General features: G+C 43.1%; 1 protein-coding gene across 1 annotated transcript in view; it reads left to right on the top strand.

Annotated features, from left to right (window-relative positions):
* Window positions 1-22,310, top strand: part of DCT (dopachrome tautomerase) — a 28,045-nt gene extending 5,735 nt beyond the window's left edge. The window contains exons 2-8 of the mRNA XM_037132474.2: window positions 3,226-3,525; window positions 5,850-5,950; window positions 6,089-6,255; window positions 8,217-8,396; window positions 9,367-9,502; window positions 15,355-15,553; window positions 19,265-22,310. Coding sequence (XP_036988369.2) covers window positions 3,226-3,525; window positions 5,850-5,950; window positions 6,089-6,255; window positions 8,217-8,396; window positions 9,367-9,502; window positions 15,355-15,553; window positions 19,265-19,443 — 1,262 coding nt within the window. The 3' untranslated portion in view covers window positions 19,444-22,310. The remainder of the gene's footprint in view (window positions 1-3,225; window positions 3,526-5,849; window positions 5,951-6,088; window positions 6,256-8,216; window positions 8,397-9,366; window positions 9,503-15,354; window positions 15,554-19,264) is intronic.
* The last annotated feature ends 1,782 nt before the right edge of the window (window positions 22,311-24,092 follow it).

Here is a 24,092-nt window from a genome sequence, read left to right as displayed (position 1 = left end):
GTGAATAGCTGGGGGTTTGAGTGTTGAGCATTCTTCAGATGCATTTTATTCAATCAGTCCTAAATAAATACTTTATTCCTATAAGAGCTGCCAGAATAAGTGATAGATTTTAACCAAAGTTGTTTGAAAAGTAGTTATTACACAGGTTCCAGTCAAAATGGTGATGTAGCTTCCTGTGGTACTCAAATCCTCCCACGACCACATCAAAATTACTTATAGCGAAACTACAGAACAGCCATCATTCAGAATTGCTGGAAATTTAGCTGAACAGAGGTGCTACAACTAAGGATATAGAGGAGAAGCCACATTGAGACTTTGCCACATCTGCGAAGATGCAGAGTGGGCTGGTCCCACATCCAGGTGTGATGAAGTGTTATCTTAGGTGTGAGGATCCTTCTGAGGAGCAAGGGGTCTCAGCCCCACATCAGGCCTCCCAGCCCAGGGCCCCAGTGCCAGGAAGAGAGATTCCCATAACTCCTGGCTGTAAAAAACCCATGGTGATTGTGCCTAAGTGTGGCAGAGGCTCTGGCAGTCCCAGGCATTCTTTTTCAGAGGCCTGCATAGGACTTGCTTGGACTCACTTGCTCTGAGTTCCAGCACTTGGGCAGCAACTCAAAAGGTGCCAGGGACATCTCAGGGAGAACGGAATGGTCTGGCATTAGGACATGAGCTGCAGGGGCAGCTTCCTCCCAGACAGAGGTGCTGGTGGAGGCCATTGTTCCTTCGCCGAGTCTTCCCCGACAGAGCTGGCAGGCGGGCGCCGAATCCGAGTCTCCAACAATCTGGTCCCCATTGCTCGCCCTGCGCTGGTGATTTTCTGAAGCCTCATCCCATCCAACTCGCATCCCCCTCCCTGCCAAGCTGTTTGTCTTTTCTGTAGGAATGGCCTGTCCTGTTCCAGACTTTCCTAAAATCTCTCAAATAAGCAGCATCTGGCCAATGTGTTCCTCTTACAGTTGTCAGAACACAAAACACAGAGTTTGTTCTTGAATTGATTATTGTATCATTTTCCATATGAACAACCGTAAACCTCCTTCTGCCCCATCCTGAATTTGTGTGTGACAAAGAGCGTAGAACACAAATGACCAATTACTCTGGGAAAATTCTTCCTACTGATGACATTTTTAAGGACATTTTCTTTACCTATCAAAAAGTCCTTTGGGCCAATAGAAGAATTGGCACATACTATTTATCAAATCTGCTTACAAAGCCAGCTTTTCTTTCTAGCCCACAAGGACAGGGAGAGAAAAAACAAGAAGAAAATTTATGTTTCTTGAATTGTCTACTACATGCTTTCCACTCCTTTTTTTTAAAAATTAAAAATATAGTTATAGTTGACATACTTCTTTCTTTTTAACTTTTTAGAAAATTCCAACTCAATTGGGGTATAATTGACAAATAAAATTGTAAGATATTTAAAGTGTACATTGTGGTGATTTGGCTTCATATTTCTTTCATTTATTCGACACATATTCATTTTGTACAAGGCCAACCACAGACCTCAGCAGCGGGATAACCATCTTGCCGTTGCCTGTAGCTGAGACAAGTAGAACTTTCTGGCCGGTGTGATAGACACGATGAAAGGGGAATGGGAGGGACTAGCGGAGCACCCGAGCATCTGCCCTGGTCAGTGCAGAATCAAGGAGGACCCTGTGGAGGACCCATCCTGTAGTCTAAAGGAGTAGGTCCCCCAGGCAACCACAGAAGGGAGAGCAAGTAAAAAGGTCTGGGAGCATGAGATGGGGGAGGAGGAGCAGGTGAGCCTGGGCGCTGGTCGCCCAGGCGAAATGCTTCACATAACCCCTCCCATCCCCTGGGAGGTAAGTATTATTGTCCCTTTTTGTTCCCACATTTTGTTCCAAAAATATTCAAATGTTTACTCTCTAACTTATCACTATCTAAAGAATGAGGTGCTGGCCATAACGAAAGCACTACTCATCACTAAGAAGGGAGAGGTCAAGAGCAAGATAAAATAATTTAAGCTTCAGTGTGTATCAGAAGGTGCTCAGTGCTTGGGATGACCAGTCCTCACTCCTTGGGCTGACAGAGGGCAGGCATTTGTGCGTCCACAGGGAAGCCGCTGTGATTTGCACTTCCTGACGCTGAGGTAGCTCATTCACCCTGACCACCTGCCAGCCTCCATTGATTTTGTCTTAACTCTGTCTCCTTTGAGAAATAAACCAGCTAGCTTAGCATTAGATTTCACCTAAATTCTTGGAAGTCAGTTTATTTATTTCGGTTTCACCTTTAGCTTGGCGTATATCCTCTCCTTCTCTATCTACATCAGGGTCAATGTTTCCGTGTACGCCACAGGACAGCAGGGCCCAGTGGTGGATGTAAGAGCTGCTACTTGGTCCCAGGGAGGGGCGTGGAGGGGACACAGGAAGTGACAACCTGTGTGACCCGTGAAAAGATGGAGCGTATAGAAAACAATGTAGGATTTAGTTTGCTAGGGCTTACCTGAACAAAGTGCCATAGACTGCGTGACACACTGAAATTCATTCTCTCACTGTTCTGGAGGCCTCAAGTCCAAGATAAAGGTGTTCGCAGGTTTGGCTGCCTTCTTCCTGTGTCTTCACTGTCCGTGTAACTATCTGTGTCCGACTTTCCTCTTCTTATAAGGACACCAGTCATACTAGAGCAGGGGCTACCCCAATGGCCTCCCTTAACTTAATTACCTCTTTAAAGTCCCTGCCTCCAAATACAGTCACATCCTGAGGAACTGGGGTTGGGACTTCACCGTACTAATTTAAACAGGATGTACTTCACATCCTGTTTACTTTGCGGGAAAAATTTCTAGGGAACTCTCTAGTGTTCAGTTTCACTTTGAGATACAAACATTTTGAGAGCGTAAGGAAAGGGAATTGGCTTTTATTTAAAGATTTTATTTATTTTCAGAGAGAAGGGAAGAGAGGGGGAGAAACATCAATGTGAGAGAGAAACATCAGTGTGTGGTTGCCTCTCGAGTGCCCCCAACCAGTGACCTGGCCAGCAACCCAGGCACATGCCCTGACTAGGAATCAAACCAGTGACCTTTCGGTTTGGTTCACAGGCCAGTGCTCAGTCCACTGAACCACACCAGCCAGGGCAGAAATGGGCTTTCTTTTCCTTCTTGTAAGCATCTTCATCATTCTCTTCCATTCTGCCCCGAAGTTCAAATTCAGGAATTTCTTTCAAACCACATCAACTTACTTCTTCCATCTCCCATCCACCCCAATACTCTAGGAAACTTTGCTGGCTATAACTGTGGGGACTGCAAGTTTGGCTGGACTGGCCCCAGCTGTGACCGGAAGAAGCCACTGGTTGTGCGGCAGAACATTCACTCTCTGACGCCCCAGGAGAGGGAGCAGTTCTTGGGTGCCTTGGACCTGGCGAAGAACACCACGCACCCCGACTACGTGATCACCACGCAACACTGGCTGGACCTGCTCGGGCCCAACGGGACACAGCCACAGGTCACCAACTGCAGCATTTACAACTTCTTTGTGTGGCTCCATTATTATTCTGTTAGAGATACGTTATTAGGTGGGTTCCCCCCCCTCAGATTAACATATATTATTATAGGTCTCGGTTTGGGGTGGGTGGGTAAGATAACTTCAGGCGAGTTAATTAACTAGAGCACAGACGGAAGGAAGGGTTAGGTTTGCAAAAGTTGGAAAATTGTCACAGGCTGCCTGAGGACAGGCAGGAGCAGCTCCTTCCTGCACACAAGTTGCAGACGTTCGAAAGTGTGCTCCAGTTCCAAGTCTAACTGTTCTCCACAAAGCCGTTACTTCTCCAAGGTGAGAGGAGGTGAAGCGGGAGAAAAGTCTTTTTGATTCCATGAGGATACATTTCTAAATCTGGCTGCATCAGCCCTTGTGGACCTTCTCTTCAAATAAGAGGAATTAGCTGAACGTGTGCTAAAGCACAGTCACTTTTCTTTGGGCAGAACTGGAGGACGCTGGAACTATCTCCTTAAACTCACAAGTGTTAGTCTTTGGATGTTGGGGGCATCATCGGTGACACCGGGTGTCCCTGGGCCCCCTGTGGATTTCCTGGGGTTGCCTTGTCAAGAAAAAGCATGAGCCTAGCCCAGCAACCGAGTACTCCTTCTGGCGTAGTGCTCTGGCCACAGTGGTATTGGGTGCTTGAGAAATTGGTGTCTCACCCTCCTGGATTCTAAAATTGGAGTGGGTGGCAGGGGGCGGGGCAGGGTTATCTGTTAGGAACTTCATTCATCCAGGAGGTTCAAGTTCACCTTCGGTCCTTGTTCAATCAGGTGAAAGCCATAAACACTAAGTGGTCCCAGGAAGGCTTGAGTCCATTCCAGCCTCTGCTCAGTGCAATGCTGAACCCTTGGCTACACCTTCAGGGACCTCCACTTTGGGGTCCCCTCCCTGCGGCAGGATGGATGAGGACCCCAAGCCCAGTTTGCATAGTCCCATCCTCATTTGGAACCGTCCGTCTCTGTGTTTGTCACCGGTTCCTCGCCACTTGATTTTCCCTTGTTTTTTTTTAATTTGAATTCGAATTTATGTTTTTGAATTTAAAGAAAGTTTCAGTTACAGCAGACACACAATATTATTGTCCCTCATCATTTTGTGTTGTGAACCTTCAACTTTGTTCTGGATTAGAACCTTTTAAAAGGACAGCATGGCCAACAGCAGCAACGACAGTCCTTCCAGTGTCTTTTAAACGCCTGCCTCGCAGGCAAGCCTCTGTCTTTCTTCATCAATAGATAAGGATGCTCTTCTGCCTGTCAAACCTTTATAGCTTTCCCGTGGTGACTCCGAGGAATTTTTATTTTATGAGAGGCTAGGGTCTCAAGAGGAAAAGAAAACTAGAGTTTCTGGTTGTACCTAGAAATTAAATTTATGCTCATGTCTGCTCAGCTCTCAGAATTATTACAGGTACTTTGAAAGAGAGCTGAAGTTAGCTGAAGTTTCTACATAACCATCAAAGGCGGTTATGAAGAGAGGAAGAAGGATGGAATGGGCAGTAGTGAGGTCATTCAATTGCCCATAGCTTTTCAGAACAATTGGCAGTTCCAGTGGCCAGCCAAATTGGTTGGAAGGCATTTTTCTCTCTCCTCGTCTCGGCGACCATGCTTGTCCGCTGGTAGTTGTAACTGATTGATGGGCCAAGGCAAAGTCCATGGGAGTTCTTTCTGGTTTCGTAAATGCCACGTTACACAAAGTGCAGTAGAGGTTGCTTTATTTTAATTCATCCCTTCTTTATAAATATATGCATTTGTAAAAAATCAGCTAGTACCTTTTTTAATGTATATATTTTTAATGTTTTATTTATTTATTTTTAGAGATGGGAAGGGAGGGAGAAAGAGAAAGAGAAAAACATTAATGTGTGGTTGCTTCTCATGTGGCCCCTACTGGGGACCTGGCCTGTAATCCAGGCATGTGCCCTGACTGGGAATCGGACCTGCGACCCTTTGGTTCACAGCCCATGCTCAATCCACTGAGCTATGCCAGCCAGGGCTAGTAAATACCTTTTAAAACTATATTTCATTTATACTAAGTGATCTATTTCTTGGGATACTCTGATTTCATCTTAATGACGGATCACTTAAAGTTAAATACATGATGTGGGCTCTTAGAGCTGAGAGTGACCTGAATTTCTCTGGACCTCTGTTGTCAGTCAAACTTTCAAGAAATGAGCAGAATTTATCCCAGAAGTGCTAGTTGCTTCCAAAAATTGTTTTGCTGTCGATGTTGTTGCTTTCAGAAAGATAAATGACAAAAATGATTCTTTTGGACTAAAACACTGGATTTATAGGCTTTGCAGGCACATCCTAGGGGTTTTTTTTTTAAACCTCTATCCTGTGATTTCTAATTAGTTTCCCAACATTTCAGGACCAGGGCATCCGTTCAAGGCCGCGGACTTCTCGCACCAAGGACCCGCCTTTGTCACCTGGCACCGGTACCATTTGTTGTGGTTGGAAAGAGAGCTCCAGGTTGGTAAACACTCTACCTTTGGTTCTTTAAATGTTGCCCTACATTTGGCGAAGACCCTTATTCGCCTTTGCATCACATGCTTTCTTGTCGCACCTGACAGCATGAATTAAATGACCAGACAAGCCCTTTGCTTTTAGAGACTTACTGGCAATGAGTCCTTTGCTTTGCCCTACTGGAACTTTGCCACCGGGAGGAACGAGTGTGATGTGTGTACAGACCAACTGCTTGGGGCAGCAAGAGAAGATGATCCGACTCTGATTAGTCAGAACTCAAGGTTCTCCAGCTGGGAAATCGTCTGCAATAGGTAATCACCTCTGATCTGGGGTGGAAACCAGAAACTGTGTTTTCATATGGCTGAAAATGGGGATTCACTTTATATTTCTGCCTCTAACGCATGTTGGCTTCTGTTTACCGGTTTCTGAAAACGACTTTCCTGAGGGAGGTGGGGTATTTAAAAATTCTAAGCACTGTCATTAAAAACAGAGGTCTGAAAATCACATTTATGAATTGAACATGATGGGCCATCATTTTGAGATCCATTATTTTAGCAACAGTCGTGTTCCAAGCATCGTAATAGTACTGAGAATGTAAGGATGAATAAAGTATAGCTTCCCTTTTGAATATCGCTTTATATTACAAAGGTGGATAGCTTGTAAACAAATCATCATACAACGTGGGAAGTATCATAATAGACGTGTGTGCAAAGCCAAGGAGAGAGGCAGGGAAAGGCTCTAAGGAGTGGAGATGATTATTTTGAGACTGGAGGGAGACGCAGCCCTCAACCAGGTAGGGAAAGGTGGTGAGTGTGTCTGAGGTAGTGAGAATATCATGTATGGAGCTAGGAGAGTCTCGGCAAGCAGGCTTGTATGGCTGGACCACAGGGTGCTGGGAGTCCAGAGCGGCAGGTGGAGGATGAGCTCTGGTACTGAGTCACACAGAGATGAGCAGCCACCGCCCGTGAAGAAGCCTGTCCTCAGTGAGTCCTTGGACTCATGTCTCTCAGAAAAAGACTCCCCAGGAGGACTTTTTTTATTCGTTTCTTCCAAAATCCCATTTTTAACCCTGCTGATCTAGCTCCCCTGGCTAGGGTCTTTTGGCTGTTTCAGCGCACAGAACTTTACTGCCCACGCCGCCATGGCCGGGCATGTGTGTGTTTTCAGAGGTCTAAGTCTGGCAAGTGGGGGTCCCATCTTCCACACCCTCAGCTTTCCCTGCAGCCCTTGGGACAGCGCTCCACGCCACAGAGGGGCGTAACAGATGCTTTTTATGTGGCTTAGCATCATTTCATAAAGCACTGCTTCTCATAGCGCCAATAGGTGGTATATGGAAAAGAGATTTTGATAAATTCAGGCAATGCCGAATAAAAGACTTTAAAAAAAATTTCAGAATGATTCAGAGCATTTCTTATGTAAGTGTGTTATTGCTCTTCAGAAGGGGCCTAAACTCACTTGACCCGGGCACCCTCATTGCCTGGGTCTTCCCCCAGGGACACACTGGGGAAATGCTGTGTTGGGGGGTTGGGTTTTTTTTTTGCCTAGTTTTAGGTACTGGCTTCTTCTCATCCTCACATGCGCTGATTCTATTCTCACGTCCCTGGTACTTCCCCCTCACCCATTAAAACCCACACGGAAACAGCTTTACCATTTTCTCTCTGTTGATGAAATAACATTCTGAGGGGGGGATTTCAGACTGCAACAGGTACGCAGAAGAGAATCCCTGGGGGCACGGGACTTTCTCAGCCACCGTGTCTATGACACAAGCAGCCCCTTGGGTGCAGAACATTTTCTATCACAGTGTCTGTCCTGAGACCTCCCTTCGATACTGTTTCACCTGTTCTCACTCTGACCAGCTCCATTTGCCTTCCGTTCCCCTAAAAGGCTTTCCTAGCATTGCAGAGGCCCCTCTGCCCCAAATGGCTTAGTGCAGTACAGCTCACCACAGTACTGGTCACCCCCCTCCCTTCAGTTACTCAAGATTCGGTGCACAGAGTGGGGATCACCATCGTGGCTATAAACCCTCCTCCTGTCTTTCCAGGGGAATGGTAATTATCATGCATATTTATTCCTGTATCATTTCTTGCATCTATGTTTGTGAAAGGAATCCAAAATTACTTTTGGAGGTAGTATGTTCACCACACAGTTCTGACCCCTGTAAGGTGACTGGAAGACATTTTAATGTGTGACTCTGGATGGTTTGCTTGGCCCACGGTGACGATGCTGTCTGCACACTAAAACACCTCCTTCTTCCCCCCCTGGCGAATCCTAGCTTGGATGAGTACAACCAGCAGGTCACTCTGTGTAATGGAAGCCGTGAAGGGCTGTTGAGAAGAAATCCAGTGGGGAGAAATGGAGAGAAATTGCCGTCCTTCAAAGACGTCCAAGATTGCCTGTCTCTCAAGACATTTGACAATCCTCCTTTCTTCCAGAACTCTACCTTCAGCTTCAGGTAGGCACTCCGAGCTCTCAGACTGACTCTTCACAGCGCTGGTGGGTTTTCGTGCCTGTGGCTGGACTGAGCCAAAAGGAAATCAGGTGATAGGAGGCAGTCAGGAAGCTAAGTAGTGGAGGAGCGCGTGATAGGAGGGCATGACCTGGGATCAGTCTTAGGAAAGCCATCATCCACCCACTGTCATTCATAGTGTTGTTTTAATGGCTTAGCTATTTAAAACCATTTTTTAAATTTCTAATTTTTGTATATAAATAGGTACAGCCTTCAGAACCAGAGTACTTCATTAACATATAGTATTTTAAAAATATTTGCTTATGCTCTTTCTTTTACTTTCCTGGTTTTTAAAAATAACTCGCTTCTGCCCTGGCTGGTGTAGCTCAGTGGATTGAGTGTGGGCCTGCGAACCAAAGGAGCACAGTTTGATTCTCAGTCAGGGCACATGCCTGGGTTGCAGGCCAGTGCCCAGAAGGGGATGCATGAGGGGCAACCATACATTGATGTTTCTCTCCCTTTCTCCTTCCCTTCCCCTCTAAAGATAAATAAATAAAATCTCTTAAAAAATTCTCTTCCATAGACCCTAATATCAGGGTCTGATATCTTGGAGGAATATCACAGACTTAACACAACTCAAATGACAACACAGCTTTACCATGCTTGAAATGTAAAGGCCAGCTAATAATTCTTTCCCTCTAAAACATAAGAAATACATATGTGTCTAGACAAGATTTTAAACTAAGATGAATGGGACACCAAAAAGAAGTGGTGGAGAGATTGATATTCTCCTCCCAGACTGGGTCTTCTCTCTGCCACCTGAGTGTGAGTCACATAACTGAGGGTTCTCCAGGGCTGGGGCAAGGTGGGCTGCCCTGACAGGCAGAGGCTGGGCTAAGTGAGGCAGGTCTCAGGGTCTGGGTCGGGCTGGTTCAGCCCTCAGGGCGGCTGTTGCTGACATACTGCTTTCTCTCAGGAACACCCTGGAGGGGTTCGACAAAGCAAACCGGACCCTGGACTCTCACGTAATGGGCCTCCATAATTTGGTCCATGCCTTCCTGAACGGAACAAGTGCTTTCCCGCACTCTGCCGCCAATGATCCCATCTTTGTGGTACGTCCAAAGCCTCGGAATAGAGAAAACGTTTCCTGGAAATCATGTAGGATTTACTTGCTTTTCAATAACATTGAAGTTTGGTCTGTGTTTGATTCTGTGAGCGATGGGATATATGCCTATATAAATTAATCTGAACCTTCACCACCGGGGCGCTTAGATAGCATTTGAGGTCCCCTTATCAGAAACACAAGCTTTGGAGATGGTTAGCTTTGGAATGATGCTAGAGAGGAGTTTACAAACTAGAGGCAAAGCCATAAATTAATGTAATGCTATTATAAATTATAGAATAATTTAGCATAATTTATAGCATAAGTTAGCATAACGAGACATGCTTTTTCATTGGTGAAAACAGCAGTGCTGAGGATAGATGGGGAGTTAGGAGGACTCCACCGGCTGCTGGCTGCTGCACGGACCCCAGACCCGGCACCGTTGAAGCAGCACACTAAGCCCAAGGCTCTGCTGGGTGTGTGGTCCTGGCCACCTCACTTCACAACGGGTTCTGGCGGAAATCCAGTTGCTCCCGCTGTCAGAATATCATGTGTCTGCTTTGTAGTGGAACTTCCACGCAGAACACCCGCGAGAGGAGCGTGCGGACTTCCGTGGGTGTACAAGTACAGGTTCTTTCACTTCTTCAGTGTCTACTTGCTAATAAGTGTCTATAGGTACACTAGAATTTGTCCCTGTACTTTCTTTCATTGTTACACACCCCCTAGCAGCAAATCTACTTGAAATGCGGAGAGACACATGGCCACTACAGACCCCAAGTCGCCGGGAGCTTCCAAACAACCTGGGAGAGCTGAATGGGCAAATTGGGCTGAGTCAGCTTGCAAACTTGAAGGTGTATTCTTTGGTCCTGTTGTTACCCAACAAGAACTGAGCCCAGAGCAGGTCTGCCTCTGGCTGGCCTAGAGTGTGTGGGTTCTTGACTTTGTGCCGGAAAGAGTTCACAACATGAGTGCAGGTGATTTTGAGAGTACACTTTTTAAAGCCGGGGCCAGTGGAACGAGGGAGGGCTTAGGCTAGAAGAAGCAACGGGAGAGCCTGGGTAGGACTGCTTTGACTCCCTGGAAAGTCAGAGGAACAGGGGCCTTGGAGACAGGCTCAGGGGCGTAGCCCGGCACTAGCGGCCACTGCCCAGTGCTCCATTGGTTGCAAGTCTTGTGGGAACTTTAGAGTTAAGGAGAGAAAAGTAAAGACACACACCTGAAAGGGAAGAAAGTCGTGGGCATGCTCTTTGGAAGAAGAGCGTGCCCTGGGTTCTTTGTCTTGAGGGTTTTAAAGGTTGGGAGTTTAGCGGAGGTCTTAGGGGAAGATTGTAAGAGAATGTTCATCAGTTTAAGCAAAAGTACCAAAATGGGATTTATTCCCTTAAATCTCATCCGTCCTTGGGTGTGGCTGGCACAAACGGCACTAAGTGGATTTCTGCTATCTGTCTCCTTGAGTAGGGTGATTGAAGCTACTTACACTCTGGTTAGAGGGAAGAAGCACAAATCGTACACTCGTAGGTGTCCTCGGTTAGGGAAGAAGGGATTTTGCGATTTAGTAGATGGCTGTAAACTGCTTGGCCTTTTAACTACCTGCCTCAGTTTCCCTCTTCCACTTGTCCTGGCTTACTGGCCTGTCTTTGTATGTTTTGGATAGATGATTTCAGAGCAATTGCAAGGAGGAATTTCACCAGTGGTCCTCTTTTATTTTGCCAGTATTTTTAGTTTATATTCTTACCCAGCTGAGATTGTAGTATAGCAAACGAACACTAGATGCTTCCTTCCCTCCACCCCGAATTTTCCTCGCCTTCAGCTTACTCTTAGCAATGTGTTTTGGTCTGCTTAGATGCCGTAGCAGACACGGATGGGGTGGCTTAAACAACTGAAATTCATCTCTCCCAGTTGTGGAGACTGGGACATCCAAGGTCAAGGTGCTGGCTTACTGCGTTGCTGGCGAAAGACCTCTGCTTTCTTGCTGTGTCCTTTCCTGGCAAAAAGAGAGAGGGAGTGAGCTCCTAGTGTGTTCTTATACGAACACTACTGTATTTTGCTGTGTATAATAAATACCCACATTTTTGGCCCAAACTTTCAGGAAAAAAAATCCTTCATTTTAATTTTTTAATTCAATTATTTACTTTTTTATATTGAGATACCTATTGATTGTATTATAAAGGAATTTTAGCATTTATTTTTGAACATATTATGGTACAAGAAATTTTATATAACAAACAATTACAAGCCACAAGAATGATACAAGGTATTTCAAGTACCACCCATGTATACGGCACATTCTTATGTTTCCCTGAAAAATTTGGGCAAAAAAAGTGTGCGTTATACAAGGCAAAATACGGTAATTCTATCATGTCGGAGGCTCACCTTGAAGACATCATTTAACCTTAATTGCCTCCTGATGGGCTCTCTCTCCAACCTTGGGGAGAGCCACCTTGGGGATGAAAGCCTCAACAGATGAATTTGGGTTGTGGAGTGGGGTCACAATTCAGTCCCTCACACTCTGCATCCTGAAACCACCAGTTTATTTTTCTGGGTCAAATCTGCCTTGTGCAGTCCGGGAGCCGGACCGATGGGCAGCCTCTGTTTGCCCCCTGCGAAGTGCCAGTCACAGGCCTGCCCCACTGCTGGGGAAAACCGCAGCGCTCAACAAAATAACCAACGATCAATCAGGCTCCTACAAAACTCGTCTCAAAACTGTCAAGTACACCGCAAATGTCATCACAAAAACATCAGTGTGTTTTATAGTAGCTGGTGGGAAAGAATCAGAGAATTGCGTGCTGCCCTTGAATTTGCAAACCTTAATTAAGGTTCATCTTGTTCTCCAGAGCAGACAGACAGTGGTGCCTTAAGGCAATTTACTGACAAGCACAAAGTCAGAGCTATTTCAAAGATGATTATTATTCTTACCCCCTCCATATGAATTTAGGCATAATTTTAAAAAAGAAATACAAAAGACATGGCTTTTTTCTCTCCCCAAGAGAGAAGAGTTAAAAACAAATCTATTTAATTTATATTCCTTTAAAAAGTCTTAATTAAACTAATACTTTGAGTAATAACAAAAATACTGTAAATTATAAATTTTAATGGTTTAATGGTTTTTAATGGTTTATAATTGCAAAAATATTGTCCTACAGATTTAAAAATGTCCATAAGTTCATCTCAATTTTTCTGCTTATTTCTTTTTATATTCTTTTATGTTTATACAGTTGCAATTCTAATGTACACACCCTTAGGTTATTATATAGTTTCTTAAATTTTTAAATTTTAAATCTGAAAATACAAAATGCATATACCTGGCTCCCACGTAAAGGGCACAAAATGAAGGACCTAGGGAAGTGTTGTTTTGTTAGATCAAAACTTTCTATTTTGTTCATAGAAATTAACAAAAAATGGTGAAGAGTGAGTTTGAATGATTTTGCTTGTCTTTTAAAAGGATAGGGCAGCAGTTTTATGATAATTAAGTGTGAGGGGGACCCAGAAAGACTTGGAATTTATTTATTAAAAATTGCGTATTCATGCTCACATGTTTAAATTTCACTCGTCTTCAAAGTTCTCTCCATTGGATGCAATGCACTTATCAAGACATTTTTTTCACTGCTCAAAACAGTTTTTGAACTTGTTGATTTTGATGCCTTTTAGTGCTTCTGCTGTTTTTTGTTTCACCTTTTACACATCTGCAAAACGTTTTCCTTTGAAGAGTTTTTTTCATCTGGGAAACAACAAAAAGTTTCCTCAGGTGAAATCAGGTGAATGGGGAGCCTGGGGTCTGGGAGGGAGGGCATGTTTGGTCAAAAACTGCTGAACACTCAGCCCGATGTGGGCAGGTGCGCTTGTAAATCACCCCTCTTGAAATGGATGAATGCATTGAAAGAGTCTTTTAAAAAAATTTCACTGAGGCAGAACCAACACCAGCTGGAACACTAATCACTAATACACGTGGGTGCCCAGAACACTCACCTAGCGGGGGAAGCCTGTACTACAAGGGCCCCGCCTGCTAGAAGATAATTCTGTTTTGTTTTTTGGTTTCCCCTTAGTTTTTCAAATGCTGCATTTACATATTAAATATATGTGCTTTAAAATAACTGAGATGTACAGTCACCAACTCATAAGTAGGGGTGACGACCCTTCTCGAAGATGACCCTTCCTGAACTCTTCCTTGTGAGATACATCGATCACTTGCCTTATCAAGTATCCTTCCGCAGTTGACACTTTTGAACAAACTATGCCTTTGTTCCTTTGGAGCTTAAATTTTGTTACTCAAAGCCGAGACTTTGAAATGCAAAAATCTTTTCTCTCTCTAAAATGCCAGGCCTTATCGTTTGGTGTTTCGGTTTTTCAGAATACGGTCTCTGCCATAAACTTTAAAAATCCTTTCAGCACAAAACTTGCCTTCGGTAAATCACTTGACTCCTGTTTCTATCCTGAATGTAGCCATTTGAGACAAAATACAGGGAAGAAGCTCCCTGTGTTTCCTGAACAGGGGCAACTAAACTGCAAGGCACCTCAGGCAAGATATGAAAACGTTATCTACTAAATAAACAGCAGTGAGTAAACTGGAAGGACAATGCAATTGAAAGGGTTAAGAAGAGCAAAGAGCAAAGGATTCAGACGGAGGCCGATCAGCAAAGACGTGCCAGGACAGGGACGTTAAGTTCGTTTGTCCTTGAATGACACCAATGCCAGAAAGCAGAAGGATGACTCTGCAGACTGAGCACCCTGCACCAACTAGCAAGGTGCCTATTTGGCCGAATTGTACAAAAAATGTAATTACTTCCCACAGCGCTATCATTAGCCGACAGATTCTTGTTAAGCATCAACTCTGTCCAGGTTGGGTCTGAGCTTGAAGCCTCAATGGTGAAAAGACCTTATGTCTGATGTTTAGGAGTTAGGGGTCTTGTTAGGGGACAAAGATAAATAAATAACAAGTTAGAGTATAATTAAACCAGGGCTAGATTTGGGGTATAAATAATAGTGGTGAATGGATGAATAAATTTATTAATAAGCATTTATTGAAATAAGTACAATGCTCCCATATAACTGGCCCTGGGTTGACAGGCACTGGGGACCCAGGGGCAAAGAAAAGTGGAGAATGCCTCTGAGCTCCTTGAACTTGCAGCCTAGGAATAAAAGAACTCTAATGGCCAGGCACAAACCCTGAGCTGAAAGCACATTTATGTCCTGTTGTCAAATCAGGGTTATTCATGCGGACATTTTCGTGTGACTATTGCAAAGCATGTTCAAATTGCTGTACTTCAGGATTTTAACAGCTTCCTTGAGGAAGTTACAATGAGCACTGTGCACCTCCCAACATTTTTAGACTTTCTTTTCCTGGTATAACAATGGAAATTCATATGAGAGTGTTATAAAATGAGTACACAGAAAGGTACTCCGGTGAGAAGAATTCATAAACTTATTTTGGATATATATTTTTAAACTGTACATTTATATTACAGTACTCATAGACACAACCTTTTCTTTCTCTCTTGTTAAAGCAAAAGCACCTGAAAATGGACTAGAATATGTACCTCATCATCCTTGCCTTTTTTTCTGAACTTAATAACTAACCTACAGTGTTGAAAGCCCCCCAGGTTGTCACACCCATGTTAAATCTGCAACAGAGCTTTCATCTGTTCACCTGACAGAGGGCTTTCTCATCCTCTTTGGAGAGACATGCCACGTGTTCTTGGCAACTTAACTAAAACTGCCTGTAGGTATGTCACCAAGACTAGATTGGGTACAAGGGAGCTGCTCATGTCAAGAAGAACCCCATTACATATTAGAGAAGGCTCCAATCGGATTGATCTAATGAAATAGTCTGATGAATGTTAGATGTCGAGCTCAACTGTCTTGCAGGTCCTCCATGCCTTTACTGATGCCATTTTTGATGAGTGGATGAGAAGATTTAATCCTGCAGATGCTTGGCCTTGGGAGCTGGCACCCATCGGTCACAATCGGATGTACAACATGGTTCCTTTCTTTCCTCCCGTGACTAATGAGGAATTCTTTTCAACCGCAGACCAACTTGGCTACAGTTATGCCGTTGACATGCCAGGTAACTAATACAACGTCTAAGTGGGAGATTCATTCATCTTTGGAAGGACCTTCCTTCCTTCCTTCCTTCCTTCCTTCCTTCCTTCCTTCCTTCCTTCCTTCCTTCCTTCCTTCCTCCATTCCCCCCTCCCTGCCTCCCCCCTCCCTATCTCCCACCCTCTCTCTCTCCCCCTCCCTTCTCTCTCTTTCTCTCACTCTTTCTTTCTTAATAGAAACCAAGACCTTAAGTTGAAGCATTCAGGTCTCGTTAAGTCTATGGGCAATTGTCTAGGATACATGTATTTAGTAAAATGAGCCTTTAACGTACTAATTAAACATAGGAAAAGGGACCGGTTGGATGGTCGTTGGTTTAGAAAACTGAAAGTTGTTAAGAGATTTTATTCCACAGAGGAAGTATTTGACCCTACCCTTGATTTGACAATTTTGTCTGAATCAGTCAAAAGCTGGCCACAGTTGGAAATACCTAACCAGTCAAATCAAAACACACTAGGAACCTGTGGACAGGAACTTTCAGGAGATCGGTACTTGAAGGCTGGGCTGGGCTTAGGGTCAGGCAAGCGCAGCACTTGCCTGAAGCACAAAGTTCAAGGGGAGGCCAAAAAGTTTAATAATCTAGATAAGTCGTAACATAATGCAATATTAAAAAAGAATACTAATGCAAAAAATCTTTGATCATTTATTAAAATTTTGAGTAGAGACAAGCTGTTGTTGTTTGTTTTATGCCCCTGCATTATTTTCTAACTAGACTGTTTTTCCCCATTATCCCCTATCACCTGTGCTGGGTGAGCCCGTGAGCCTGGCGATTGCCTGCTAACAGATTGAGCCACACGGGTCTTCACGTGTCTGTTTTTTTAAATTAATGTTTTTAAGCCACGTTTTCCCATTGTAGGTTGTTTATTAACTTTTCCCACTTGGTTCAAATTATGGGAGAATATTTTGATAAGTTCATCTAGGAGCACACATATCTTTTTGTTTGAGTGGGCCCCCATATAGCTCCATGTGCCATTTAAAGAATCTTTGTTTGCAGTGTATACAAAACAGCGAATCATTATGGTATACATCTGAAACTAGTAGTGTTGGATGTCAATTATACCTCACTAAAAAAAGAATCTTAGAGCAGATTGAGAAAGAAAAGGTAAAACAATAAAAATACCTTAATATGTCAAGAAGTCGAAAAACGCACAGCCCCAGTGCTGGTGGCTTTCCCCCATTTGTGTCTATTTCATCTTTGCTAAATCTCAGCCTCAGTGTCATCAGGACCACCTCTGACACCACATCGGTCTCCTTGGCTTAGTCTTTCAGGCCCTGGAGTCTGTCCTCTGCTTTTCCTTGTAGCCCTGCCTCTACTGCTGCTTGTTCTACTTACTGATTGAAAATTTCACTTCCTTGAGCAGCTGAGGATATCTCTCTGAAGCTCTTCTCTGGGACTGAACATACCAATAACCAAAACAATTGCAATGTGCACGCTTTGCCCGTGTTCCCATCGCCTCTGAAATCAGCCAATGAATAGGTATAGCCTGGGTGTCTAAACAAGCCCCGAATGCATTAACTCACTAGAAGATACAAATTTACATTCATTCCTGCTCATGACAAATAAGCTTCCAGCCTTATCTGTAACCAAATGTTGAAGAAGAGAGTGAGGTGTTTGGGAAAGGGGATGGGTCGTGAACTGAGAGACCAAAGAGAGTGGATCTTAGGTCACTGGGGAGGAGAGAAGGCAGAGCTTTATATGAAAAAAGGACAGGAAGCAGGACCGTGAAAGGCGCGGGGAGTCTGCAGAGAGCACCGTGTGGGAAGGAAGCCCTGTGATATGCAGCAGAAGGCTTAGGTAGGAGGTAATTGTTCATTAAAATAGGACCTGTGGTGTACACCTGACACTTGTATATTTCATTAACCAGCGTCACCCGAATAAATTTCATAAAAAAGAAGAAAAAGAGTATTAAATAGTTTTAAAAAATCAAATAAAGTTGGATCTGTGAGAAGGACCAAGTTACCTAGGACTTCAAAGCTGGGCAGAAACCACAATTAGATGCCACTTTGTATTTGTCAGGATGGTTACTACCCCAAACAGCAGAAAATAACAAGTGTTGACGAGGATGTGGAGAAATTGGGAGCCTTGTGCACTGCTTGTAGAAACGTAAAACGGCACAGCCTCTGGGCAAAACAATATGGCGGTTCCTCAAAAAATTCAACGTAGCATCGCCACAGGATCCTGAAAATCAGCTTCTGGGTATTTATCCCAATGAGCCGAAAGCAAGGACTCAAGTGGGTATTTGCGCACCTCTGTTCACAGCAGCTTTATGCACAATAGATGTCAGGTGGGAGCAGCCCCAGTGCTACCTGACGGACGGACGGATAAATAAAATGTGGTAGACCACCCGATGCAGTAGTGTTCAGACTTAAAAAAGAAGGAAATGCTGTCACGTGCTGCAACGGGAATGAACCTTGAAGACAGTAAGCCAAGTTAAATAAACCAACCACAAAAGGCAAAAACTGTATGACTCCTCTTATACAAGGTGTCAAGAGTAGCACAATTCATAGAGACAGAAAGCAGAATGGTGGTCACCAGGTCTGGGGGGGATGGGAGATGGGCGAGTTATCACTCCCGTTTTGCAAGATGAAGAAAGTTCTGCGGAAGGATGGCAGTAATAAATGCGCAGCAATGTGAATGTACTTAATGCCGCAGAACTATATACTCAAAAATGGCTATGGTGGTAAAATCTATGTTATGTGTATTTTACCACGATTAAAAAATAATAATTAAAATAAGCTAGGCAGGGGAATTTGGACCATAAAAACATCACTCATTTGGGGTTCCTGAGCAAAGAACTGCAGAATCAAAATATTTGTTTTAAGAAGCTGAGGCTGGCAGCAGATGCTGCTGGATTATAGCCAAAGGAAACAAATTAAAACCCTCTTGGGGGAATCCCTTCAGGATGGGCCAGAGCCCCCTGTGAGGCTGAAGGAAAAGAAGTAGCAGAAGAATCTACATTTAGATAAGTGTAGGGTGTAGAACAAGAACCCAGCACGGAGAAACTGAATTTGAGAAAAGCTGTCCAAGGGTAAGATAATTTTTAAAGAGATGATGGGTAGGCATACATGTACTAGAAACGAAGTCCATTAATTTTGTGGAGGAGTGCTAATAAAATATATTGGAGTAGAGAATGGGATTTGTCATGCGGGAGACTCAGATTTTATTCACAGCTACGTAAATCCGCATGCATTTCATCTGTTCCTGCAGTTGAACAGATGACAAAGGTCTCCTGTTATAACAACCTATTTGATTTGTTTTATACATTTACCGTCCTACAAAAAAGATGGAGACAATGGCAGAATTTCTTCACCTGAGGGTTGTGGTCCCCCAGATAGCATTTTAGCACACAGTTTTACAAATGAGTTTCCAACTCACAAAAGGAGTGATATACCCTTCCTGGGAGGGTTTATTCTGTGTAAGTATTTACTATAAGAAAAATTTAAGCTGCAGTGGGCTGCATTTAAATCATGGAATTTCGTTTCCCATTTCCTCAAGAAAAACAATCGTGGATATGATCAACAGTTGGCGAAGAAGGTAAATTTTATTCTAGCCTGTGGAGTTTTGCTCTATCAACAAAATGCATGTAGAAGGCAGATTGGTTTACTTTTTTTTTCATTTGTGAAGAGTATTCAGCTGATAAAAATCCCAATAATCACAGACCCTTTTCTCCTACTTCAGTTTCAGAGGAAGAAACTCCAAGTGGGACCACAACTTTGTTTGTGGCTATAGGAGTGCTGGTGGCCTTGGTCGGCCTGTTAGTGCTGCTGGCTTCCCTCCAGTACAGACAGCTTCGGAAAGGATACACGCCCTTAATGGAGGCACAGTTCAACAACAAGAGATACACAGAAGAAGCTTAGGGTGCTTGCCCTGGGGAAGAGGCCAACCAAGCTGTAGTTGGCACCCTTTCAATGAACAAACTAATCCTCACTGTTCTTCCTTTAGCTGAAGGTCTTGGGCACAGCTCATTCTGTTGGGGTGATGACCCCAAACACAGAAGATGCTTGGCTGTAGTTTGTAGGTTTGTATATGTGCGTATAACAAATTCCAGCTGCAGGCTGAGGCTGGGCTATCTCTCCTGTCCAACAAGGTAGACTAGAAGAGTAAGTGGTGTTTCATAATTCCCCATATTGATTAAGGTGCCTTGTGTTATGAGAATATAAATGAAAAGCTGACAGTGCACATTCATTGTAGTTTGCAGGTTCGTGTAATGTGTGACTTGGACAAGATTAGGGTTCAGTTTTGCTCAGCCCGAATGTCTCCATTTGTAATGGGGTGGCTGTGGCGGGTAGCAGTAGTCTCTGAACTCCCTTTTAGTGAAATACCTGTGCTTTCAGGTGCCTTTCTGATGGTCTTCTTGAGCCTTGCTTTTCTTCTTCAGCCTTAAAAATGGCCATTAGGGTAAAAATAAGCCTTATTTTGCAAGTAGGATGGGGAATGAATGAATGAATGCTCAATTCATTCCTCTTTCATAAATTAGGCATTGAGGAATTTATTCAAAGTCTGAAATTCTTAACGGGAGCCATACCACAAGACACAATAGCTGGATAAGCATGAATCCTATAGTGATAAATAATTAGATAAGGGATTAAATGATAGGGCTGTCTAGTTAGTTAATGTACAGTTTCAAACCTATGGCCCAATACGGAATCCCTCTTTCTGGGAATGGCTGACTGGAGATGGCCGATGAGGACACAATCCTGAACATGAGACGATTTGATAAGCGTCCCTTTGCTTTGCGGTCCCATTTGATTGATCCTGAACCAGTTCCTTTAGTAGGTAGCCTCAGGTGAAACATTATTCACATACAATGCATTTGGCTTATTTTTAAGGGTTGACTTTTGATTCATTAATGCTTCACTGTACTCTGACAGTTACTTATGAACGCTGATCAGTTGTCTTATTATTTAAGAGCCAACCATGTATACAAAACATAACAATTCAGAATTAGATGGTTATGTTACATTAAGTAATCATCAGATCATGAGAGAGAAGAATCTTTACTAAGAGGCTTAAACTTAGCAATATGATCCCTACTTCTGAGGAGGTAACCATTGCTGAGATTTGAAGGCAAACTTCATCTGCTCACATCCGGCCCCTGTGCATGCATCAGCGGGGAGGGAAAAGTTCTATAAGGTGGCCTGTCTGTCTGCTCATTGCAACCTCTCTCTATGGAATGCATGTGTGTAAAGAATGCGTGTGAGGAGGATCCTGCAACTGCCTTCTACCTACGGAGGCTTGGAGGGTTCAAGATTCACCAACCCCGGTGTCGTCTCCTGAAATAAAACAGAGGAATGGATCAAGCTCAATCTGAACTGAGTATGAGTCTCACAAAGCTACAGGTGTATTGGAGAGTAGGCTCAGTAGATAAAAACCTAGATAGCACAGAGTCCTTCGTGGGGTGAAGCCCAGCTGCGAGGTTCTTAGGCGCAGCCACAGCTCAATTCCTGTCTTGAATGGCACACATGGGAAATTCAAAAATGCTTCATCACCATGCTTCCCTGTGGACAGTGGACGCTCTCAGCCCAGGGTTGTTGCAGAACACATTTCTGCATCCAGTTTTTAACCCAAACGAGGTCTATATTAAAATGAAGGTAAAGTTGTGCATGGTAGGTGTGTTCCTGAGAAGTTGTGTATCAATCCATCATACGTTAATAGCACCAGGGGAAATTAGTTTTTGAAGATGAACTATTATGCATAATTCTACAGGGCAGATAACCACCTCTAGCTTATCTTTCAGGTATCTCAGAATTTTCATATATCATAGTCTCATAACATTTGCTTAAAGCAAGATCTATCTGAGGTAGAAATAAAGAACAGTCATTTATACTTTGCTACTTTTATCTATAGTGCTTGAAACTTATTTTAAATATTGTATTTTATAATGTCTTTCTGAAAGAAGTAATTCCTAAATTTTATAGTTCATATAAGAGGAATAAAATGTTCTAATATTACAATAAATCAGTGACGAATGCCTTTTAACTAATTCAAAGGTAGAACAAACCTGCAGAATAAAAAAGTTGGTATTTACCTACATTGAATATTATGCAAGTAAACTGAGAAAATATCACTGAGCATTTTAGAACTACACTTCTCACTGACAGGGAAAAAATTCAACCTTGAATAAAATGAATACATATGCTAAATCTTTATATACTAAATCATCGGTACTAGAAAAATTATATATAGCACTAAACAGTGTGGCTCAGTTGGTTGGAGCATCATCCTGTAGGCCAAATGGTCATGGGTTCAATTCCCAGTCAGGGCACATACCTAGGTCATGGATTTGGTCCCTGGTTCAGGTGTATGGGAGAAAACGAACGATTGATGTTTCTTCTCTCACATTGATGCTTCTCTCTCTCCCCCTCCCTATTTTTCTAAAAAGCAATGGAAAATGTCTTTGGGTGAGGGTTAAAAAAAGAAAATAAGTGTCGTGAGTTTGGGAAGGTTAGTCTAAAAAAAAAGAAAAAAAGGCAAAAAATTATATGTCCATGAATTATTATTGCCCAAGAAATGTTTTTATAAATCTAACACACAGAGGTGAAATGAAATCTAATAACACCTTTTCTTTGTGAACCGAGTTCTTTTCTAATTCTAAAATTGTTTGACATTAATTTGTGTCTTGCTTAGAATCTAACATTGTTAATTATAATAATACTAAATGAATAATTTTAATCTCACATTAACAAGAAGTAGAAAACTTACTGAAGAGGAAAATAAAACTGTTGTTTTGCAGATTATTGGTCATCTGTTGCAGGCTATTTTCTTTTAATTTTGGAGCATCTGTATACCTATCTATCTATCAACATAAGTATATATAATACATAACCACTTCACTTTTGACAATAAATATAAAATATACAATAGCTACTTCACTTTGGAAAATCAGTTCTCAAACTGATGTTTCTACTTGTGAGTTCTAAGCAGTTCCTACTACCTGGTTCTCTATTACATAGGTAAGAAAAACGACACATCGTCCTTTTCCCAGGAGAACAGTCCCTCTTGACGTCCTTCCCCACAGGGGAAAGACTGAGGCCAGGGTAGGGGTGTAGTAGACTGGCTACTTAAAGTTGCTGACCGGGAAGGAGAGGGGCTCACAGCAGCTAACTCCCTGACCCTCCTGGGAAGCTTTCCTGGTCAGTCAATTTGCTGGACATGCAGAAGAAGCACGTTAGAACCAATGAGGTAATAGCTATGTCCTGTTTGTTTATACGTCTAGACTTGAGGCCCCAGAGGCTGGGATGTACACCTCTCTGCACAGCTCCAATGCCATGATACCAAGCACCTGCGGTACTCAGAGAATGTTGCCGGTTCATTGACACAGGCCTGTTAAAGAATCAGTTCACCCCGTGCGGGGAGATAATTCCCTTCCTCAATGCAGTTGCAGAACCCAGTGTGTAACTCTCCCATTTCTACAATGCCTTGCTCATCCGAACACTCTGTTAATATTTTTGAATGAATAAATTAATCTCAAAGTAGAACTTGAACTATAGAATAACCTGTATTTCAGTTTCTGAGTTGGGTGTATGGGAAGTGGAATTACTTCAGGCAACCTAGTGTAGGGGTACACTTTTTCGGCTATATTTTCTTCTTGGGTGTATCTTTTCCCCACCACTGGTTAGGTCTTAATTCTACCGTTGTTAGGGACAAGGATAGGAAGTTAAGAGCCCACAGTGTCATTTCAGGGACCTCCACCGCCTGATATCTTAACAGCCTTGTCTCAGCGGAAGGAAGTGAGTGGGAAAATTATTTAGCCAGGCAAACCTTTCTTACTGGTTTCTTTCATGGGCCCAAGAGTTTCTTTCAAAATTCTCCAAAGATGATATACTTGGGCTTTAGCTGTTATGACAGTTCAAGTTGAAAATCGATCTGGTGAATTAATTATGCTTTGCAGGTAGTTTAAAGAAATCTTGAAAACAACATAAGAAAATTGGGAGTGATTGGATAAGTTAAAGTTTTCTAAAAGTAAACAAGCCAAACTAAAGCCCAGGGTTCCTGTCTGAGGCTGGTGCATTCTGTATATTTTCACCAAGACTATAGCTGTTTGGCAGAAATCGTCAACCCACTTGTGTTATTTGCCCCCTTGATTCAAGTTAAACTTCTTGGATATAATATGACCGAGTTTGGTCCTTTCTTCTCCTGCCCACTCTCTGCTCCCTCAGAGGTTTATAAACATGAAGCTAGAACTACCCCAGTGTCTCCCAAATATAATTGTTCTCTGTGTTGTAAATACTGCCTTGTAGAAAGGCTTAAACTTGTTCTTCCTTATTAAAGTACCAGAGATTTCTGCCAGAGTACACACTCTGATTACTCACTCACGGTGTATGTTGCTGAGCCTTTCTGAATGTGTAATTAGGCCAACGACTTTCCTGATTAACAGTGCAGCTGAACTGGGTTTACAACAAAGCAAAACCTGCCCTCTTGTGTTTTATTAGAACATTGCACCGTGTGGTCAAGTATTTAGGGCTCCTTTTCAGTACTGTGGTTAATTGCCTGGGCCAGAGAAAAA

Source organism: Artibeus jamaicensis, unplaced genomic scaffold (assembly GCF_021234435.1).
Source record: "Artibeus jamaicensis isolate MK-2021 breed Jamaican fruit bat unplaced genomic scaffold, CSHL_Jam_final contig_415, whole genome shotgun sequence".
Lineage (NCBI taxonomy): Eukaryota > Metazoa > Chordata > Mammalia > Chiroptera > Phyllostomidae > Artibeus > Artibeus jamaicensis.
This window is presented reverse-complemented; position numbering and strand designations above follow the sequence as displayed.